General features: G+C 43.8%; 1 protein-coding gene across 1 annotated transcript; it reads left to right on the top strand.

Moving 5' to 3' along the window:
• The first annotated feature begins 287 nt into the window (after positions 1–287).
• On the top strand, positions 288–7,411 carry LOC131467256 (galanin receptor 2a-like). Its single transcript, XM_058641053.1, has 2 exons — positions 288–2,253; positions 5,278–7,411. Exons 1-2 carry the CDS (start codon positions 1,382–1,384, stop codon positions 6,269–6,271), a joined length of 1,866 nt encoding a protein of 621 aa, XP_058497036.1. The 5' UTR covers positions 288–1,381; the 3' UTR covers positions 6,272–7,411.
• The last annotated feature ends 248 nt before the right edge of the window (positions 7,412–7,659 follow it).

Here is a 7,659-nt window from a genome sequence, read left to right as displayed (position 1 = left end):
CGTTTACACACACACACAAACACACACACACACACTGTGGTGGTTACGTTGGACAGGACAATAACATGTACAGGTCAATAGGCTTTTTGGTCAATCAATCAACGCGCGCGCGCGAGAGAGTGAATATACATGTCCATACATTTTGTCGATTCATTTACGCATCATTGTAAAGTGACTTTACTGGGGGCAGCATCAACTGCTCTCTCTCTCTCTCTCTCACACACACACACACACACACACACACACAGCCGTACAGCAGCAGCAGCAGCAGCGGTGGACGCAGCGTCTTGGTTCTCGCGCCAGGAGCGCAGACACAAACATCGCTCTACACCTTTGGGTCTCGTGGACGGATTAAAACGCCCACACGCCGCCTAGAAGCGATTCTGGAGCAACTTTGGCACTGTTTTCATCATCATCATCATCATCATCATTATTATTATTTTTGTTTAACTCCTCTGTGCGCAGACCTTTAGTCATCACCTGCTGCCTCTTCCACATCAGCGCCAAAGGAAACCGCATAAGGACACAAGGAGACGATGAGTGACATCTGACTGGATTTGCCTCTGCCTGAGGGTGAGCACGCTCCCTCCGTCCTTTCTTCCACTCAGGAATTAAACATTTTATTCCATGAAGTGGACATTTTCAAGTTTCTCGGATGCAGCATTTAACGCTCCTCTGCTCAATGGCAGTGACTGTGACAACATGTTCTCAAAGAAAATGAATCTACCGGCAGATAAATGTGAGTGGGGCATTCTGTTTCAATCCCTCAGTAAACATATTTATATGATATCAGTTTGCCCAGTAGTAAAGCTGCACTGAGTATGTTTTTGATTAAGTTAAATTTACACTAAATTTGACTTGGCTCCTTATAAAAAGTTTATTTGACTTAATTGGGAGCAGCTCATATCGTAATCTTCTACAAGAAGATGTTTCAGTGGCCTTTTCATCCAGTGAATGTGTTTTAGCTGCAGTTCGGTGTGGAACTCAGCTGTTATTACAGCCTCAGGCACAAACAGTCCTTCATATCTATATTCCTCCAAGCTGATAGGATTGGATTCCTTGAAGGGAGTGAAGGTGTGAGGGTGAGGAGGAGGAGGAGGAGGATGACGACAAGGTTGGCATAAGGTTTACCTTCTGTGAAGGTGGTAACGTCCATTAAGACCCTGTGGTGGATTATCAGATTGACACAGGACTCAAGGTACATGTTGCACAAAGACAAAGTGCATGAACTGAGATTCAATGACATTTTTACACGTTTGTACACTCATAATTAAAACTTTTCCACGCCTTTTTTGGCTTCTGATGTTCCTGATTCACCTTCCTGTAGACGATGCGTGGACCAATGGATTTTAATGAGGACCACGTGTAGTCTGGAGGCATCATGGATCTGTTTCAGGAGCAGCCGTTGGATTGGAGCTCGGTCCAGCCTCTGCTGCAGTATGACATCTCCCAGGAAAGAGTCAACAACACCAACAGCTTGCCTGGTTCTCTAATGCTGCCGTCCACCTTCAGCTCCCGTGCCTCCCTCCCTCAACCTCTGCCCTCTCTGCTTCCTTCCACCCTTATTCCCTCCACTCTCCTCCCCATGACCTCCTCTTCATCCTTTCGACAAACATCCACTTATGTCTACCGGCCCTCCTCATCCTCCTCATCCTCCTTGTCTTCATCCTTGTCCACCTTCTCTGCTAATGAGTTGGCAGATTTGGAGAGCATGCTGCTCTGGACCCTCCACGAGCCCAGCACCATCTCTCTGACAATCATGTACTGCCTCTCCTTCATTTTGGGATTCATTGGGAATTTGATGTCCCTGCGTGTCCTCACCAACAGACGCAACCAGCGGTTAGCCAGTGTCAGTGCCACGCGTAGTCTGTTGGTGAACCTGGCGGTGTGTGACCTGGCAGTGGTGTGTGTCTGCATGCCCATCACTCTGGGGAGCCAGATCTACACGGCCTGGGTTTACGGTGACCTCCTCTGCAGAGCCGTGCCCTTCACGCAGGCCGTGTCAGTCTCAGCCAGCGTGTTGACGCTAACTGTGATCAGCGTGAATCGTTACTACAGCGTTAAATCGCCTCTGCGAGCACGCTCCATGTTCACCCGCCGCAGGATCTTGGCCACTGTCGCGGTTGTGTGGATGGTGTCCTTCATCATGTGCGCTCCTATTGCAGTGATGAATCGGCGGCGCGAGATCAGTTTTGGGACTTTCGCCATCTTGGTCTGTCAGGAGGAGTGGCCTCAGCATCGCCTGAAACAGGGGTAGGTGCTTTTTGACAGACTGCAGAATGTGTGTGTAACTGAAGTCAGACACATAGATAGTACCACCTCGCCACGATTCGACTCTACACAGTTTGGTTGGTTTTCCATTACTATAGTACCTCCTCAACGTGGGCGGGGTCATCACAGCACGGCTGCATGAAGCTCCCATGACTTTGTTTTATATGCAACACACTTATTTCCCATGTGCTGAATCATTAGAATCAGTCAATTAAAAATATTTCAGTACTTCCTCCATGACCGGACCATGAGCGTTTTAAGGATTGCGCTGAGGTGAGTTGAGTCGTGCTCGTGGAAAAGCGCTTGAAATACGCCTCCATTTTCACACAAAAGAAAAATAACATCACAATTTATTTTTCTGATGAGCCAAGTGAAGCACATAGATGGCTTGATGTGCTTCTAGGCTGTATATTTTGAACTTTATGTTCTTTAAGTCTTTAAGAGCAGTGTCTGACGCTGACAAGCTGACGTACTGTGGTAAAGACCGTGGTGTCAGTTTCTGTTTTTCTTGTGTAGCGTGTACTACTGCTCTCAACAACTTGTGTCTGCATTGGACTGCAATGACTACTCAATTAATTGATTCTAAATGAATCACCAATTTTTTTTAGGTGATTTATTAATTGTTTTTTAGGTAAAAAAAAAAAACAACTATTAAAAATTCATCATTTTCTGACATTTTATGGTCCAAACAATTAATTAATTCATTGAGGAAATAATTGACAAATTAATTGAAAATAACAGTCAGTTGCAGCCCTACTGGGCACAAACAAATGTTTTTTTTAATTGCTCATTCCTTTCTCTTTTCACTTATAATGAAAAGTGCTGTTAACACTTCAATTTCACTTTCCCCTCATCATCAGTTTAATAAAAACAGTCTCTGAAATTGAACAAGCAACTGCACAGCATATAATCTATTGTGGGTTTACACCAGCATGAGCATGTACAGTGTACCTGAGTGGTATTATACAGATTACTTCTGATACAGAGCTGGATGCAGGGCATTTTAGTTTGAAAACACATTTTTCAAAAATAAAACAATTAGAAGCATAATAGTATGGATGAAGCTTCAGCCTTGAGTGCTCTTTAGTTGAGGGAAGACATCAGCTCTGCTAATCTATATGCCACGATGAGTACCTGGGCAGCACACTTTATATCACTATATATCCAGCCACTGGGGTCCGTATGTGTGCTTTGGTCCCAAGTCTGCAAAAGTTGAGAGGTTTGTGTTAGTAATTGAATCCTTCACAAAATAGATGCTAAATCAACAATGCTTATAGGAAAAATTGGCTGGGGCGAGCAGCATAAAGAAATAAAAAAACAGCTCATATGGCGCTTTTCCAATATACAGTTCTAGCACGTCTCGGCTCTACACTACTCAGTTTGGTATCAGGCACGCCATTTTCCATTACTAGAGTACATGCTCAATGTGGACAGGGTGGTCATAGCACGACTGCATGAACCTACCGTGATGTTTTATACGTGATACAAAGACACAAAGCAAAAAAACGCCCCCCAAAAAATGAGTAGAGTGGAGCCAAACCGCGCTCGTGGAAAAGCATGTTGAAATAGAGGATGTCAATGGAAGAAAACTGTTTGAATGTTTAAAGTGTTTTATTTTCTGTTACCCATTTCATAAAGGACCACACTCACTCACATGCACTCAAACATTTCAACTTTATGCATTTCAATTTTTTTTTCTTTGCTGGAGAAAATTGGCATACATGTTAAGGCCAGTTGGTACGTTCTGGTGGTATCTTTTGGCTTGACTTGAATAACCTCCCACGCAGGGGGAGAACTTGTCTTTGTGTTGTGTTCGAGAGAAATTTGTCCAAGAAGACGTGTTTGTCTCTTACGGTTTAGCTGCATGTGCAAGGACCCATAGATGCTTGTGTAGGGATTGTACAGTACTCTGCTGTGTGCGATGTCTTCTTTCTGCTCACCTGTCCCACATTAGTCTTGTTAGTCCTCCCTGCTCCTGTGTCTTCTCCACAGCCAATCAGCTTCCTGTTTTCCCCCCAGTTTAATCATTCATTCTCCTCACCTGGTGTTTTCCTCTCTGCTCTCCACCTGTGTCTCATCCCTCATTAGTCTCATTGCTTGTATTTAAGTTCAGTCTCTTCTGTTCATTCTTGGTCGAATCGTCTCTTCTGTCTTGTCTTGTCCTGGTCTGTTTTTGTCTTTGTTTTGCTCTTTTTTTTTTTTTTTTAATGCTGAGTTTTAATTGAATAAATCTTGGTCCCTAACTACCATTGCTCCTGCATTTGGGTCCAAACCTGCTTCTTAGTGTGATAGAAGCCTGAGAGTCAACTGTGTGTAAAACAAATATTTTCCCTTTTTTCTTGTCTCATTCTTGTTAAGCACACTTGTTAAATGGCTCACAATGGCTTCTATTGTGCCACCTACAGTCTGTGCTTTTGTCCTTACAGCTTCATTGTCTGTGAATCACTGCAAGTGTTGCTAGAAACTGTGGTCTACTGATGCAAAGACAGTTGCAGTGTTGCATATGAAACTACCAAATTGATTCTTGAATCATGTTGTTGATGATAATGGGAGCAAACTGAGTCATTAGAAAAGCCCATTCTGTCCCTGGTGATAATTACCAATACATTTAAATGGAGCATGTTGTTGCTTGACTCACCAGACATTTGGACAGTGGGTATTTATTATTTTAGAAATCAGTGTCTGTGGCTGGGGGGGAAATGGCCAAGAATGTTATCATGATGAAAAGGTTTCATATCAGTTGTGTTCAATAGTTATTGTGATGAAATGTCAGTAAAAGTTTAAGACACCAGCTAAATGTGGTATTGCCTTTTGCAAATGTGACATTTATAGTGATGATGTGTTGTGTCTCAGAGTGTGAAGATGTAAGAGAATATCACTCAAATATTGCAATATTTCAGACAGAGAAAACTCAATTTTGAAGAAAGGCATATTGAGAGATATATAGTATTAAATGACTGCCCAGCTCTATCAAAATATCATTAACATGAACGTTTTCTCTTACAGGTACAATGTGCTCCTATTTATGATGCTATACTGCCTGCCAGTGACCTTTAACCTCACCATAGGCTTCCTGACTGGCAGGCGGCTCTGGGGAGGAACAAAATCCACTTTCGCTGACCTTGATCCTCGGAGCAAGGCGCTGCACACCTCACGCCTCAAGACCCGTCAGAAGATCGCCAAGATGGTGGTCTGCCTGGTGTTGCTCTTTGCAGTGTCCTGGCTGCCGCTGTATCTGGCCGACCTTTGGATCGACTGTGAGCAAAGGCCACCGTCTTGGCTGCTGCAGACGCGGCCGTTTGCTCAGTGGCTGGGCCTGACCAACTCCAGCCTGAACCCCATCTGTTACTGTTTCATAGGAGATCTGTACCGCTCTGCGAAGGTGATTCGGACGCGATACTACCAGAAAGTGGCTGCGCTCTTTGGCTCCTCTTCATTCACCAGCTCAGCTGCAGTGGTGTCTCCTGCTGCAGTGATTACAGACTCCAAAGCACCTGCCGCTGAGCATCGCAGCATTTCTGCTGCTGTGGCAGCTTCTGCATCCTTGGTTACAATCCCCAGGTTGCTGAGTCTGGCTCGAGGCCAGGGACTGGGGCAGAAGGTTAGAGACAGGTTAGACAGCCATGCCGGATCTGACCACAGTATCTCAGACTGGTGTCAGTCCAGTCCCAGTCTGTGGGATAGCTCTTTGTTCTCTTGCCAGCTCCACACACTCCAGCACTCCATACAAAGAGCAGACTTCCTGCCCACAAGAAGACACTCCGAGAATGAGAGCGCTGGGTCATTAACTTTAAGAATTGAGTCCGTGGAAATTGATGTGCTGCCTCTCAGGAGGCATTCAGGGGACAGGATATATTGTCTGTCACATGATAAGGTAGACACCATTACCATTGATAGACATGCTCTGTGTTCTTCTGGGCAGTTCAGCGGTAAAATATCACACACCTGCTCTCCCGTAGGAGACCATGAGGATGAAATAACTGATATGACCAGTCTGTGAAAACAGCACATGATCCGATGTGTCAACGGGGGGGATTTATTTATTTTTGTCCTCTAGGCAGGAAACAAACGCAGCACCAGGTTCACATTTTACATTTGACAATGTGGATTTATCACTTACACAAGGCACTGATTGTCTTGAGGATTAGCTGAACAAGTCTACACTCTCTGTTTTTGTGTCTCCTCATTGAATGCTCAGGGGATCCAGGACCAGTGTTTGTTGTCAAGAGTTCGCATCAGGGGTGAGCAGTGATGGAGTGAGCACTGCAGGGGAAGACTCATTGTGCCATTTAGCCCTGAGCTAAAACACCAGTTATCATTAAGAAGGATGAATTGCACGGATGCGCTATTACATTTAAGTCATATCTTAAGCGACACATCTGCTAGTAAAGACAATAACGCAGCAGGATTAAAATGTAATTATTTTCCTCATTTGTTATCGCTTTGCACTTGGTTTCTGTTGGATTTTCTAAAGCCACTTATCACAATGAAAGGTCTGTCTGAAGAGTCTCTGACAGTGTCACAGGTTAATGTCACCATCCGTGTCTGCAGTCTGTTAAAGCAGTATCGCCAGTTGCTCATGTGTGCAGCCACAAAGATGCAATGAGAGGAAATCACTGTGTATGAAGCAGAAAATGAGAACGTCAGTGAACAGTGGATGCTTTTGATTGTCTCGTGATAACATTGTGACTTTGCTCTCACAGCATTTTTCACGTCAAGAGTGAGTGCCACATTGTCTCGCCTAATCACAAGATGAGCAGGTTTACTTTATTCAGAGGGAAATTGAACCAAATAAATAAATACATCAATCAATACAATTCTTTTGCCCTGGGTTTCTTTGGTATTTGAATTGGACAATTTCATAATAAAAGTAAGTGTTCTACCTCCTTGAATTTATTACATTGGTGTCTTTGTTAGGTGTTTCCTCTGTGGTCGTGGTGCTCTTAGTGGGTGGGGAAAATATGTCATAACCTATTAGAGAGAATGGCATCGAGCCCATCATACCCATCCTGCCAACATCATTTACACTCACGTAGTGGAATAGTGAGTTTTTCCCTCCAATTGAAATAATGAGCCACTCATTATTGTGTGTTTGTGTGTTATAGTGTTTACATGATGGTTCATTCACTAAACGTGTGTATCCTTGAAGCCTAATGAATGTTTTGTGTGCAGTTGATTTGTTTGCAGCTTTTTCAACCTTGCATTGTTTATATCTGGAGAGTACCACGCAGATCAGATCAGCGACTTAGTGTGAAAGTTTGCGGGAACACTTTGGAATTGCTCTCAGTAGAGTAGAGAATTTTATTTTTAAATGCCTTATCTTGCAATGCTTTATCAGAAAATAATGAAATAAAGAAAGAAGGAGAAAAGCCTGGATCTGCTCCCCTT

Source organism: Solea solea, chromosome 10 (genome assembly GCF_958295425.1).
Source record: "Solea solea chromosome 10, fSolSol10.1, whole genome shotgun sequence".
Taxonomy (NCBI): domain Eukaryota; kingdom Metazoa; phylum Chordata; class Actinopteri; order Pleuronectiformes; family Soleidae; genus Solea; species Solea solea.
This window is presented reverse-complemented; position numbering and strand designations above follow the sequence as displayed.

Coding starts and splice junctions, on each gene's coding strand:
- LOC131467256 (XM_058641053.1), top strand. CDS start 1,382: ATGGATCTGTTTCAGGAGCAGCCGTTGGATTGGAGCTCGGTCCAGCCT. Junction 2,254..5,277: donor CAGCATCGCCTGAAACAGGG/GTAGGTGCTTTT, acceptor TTTCTCTTACAG/GTACAATGTGCTCCTATTTA.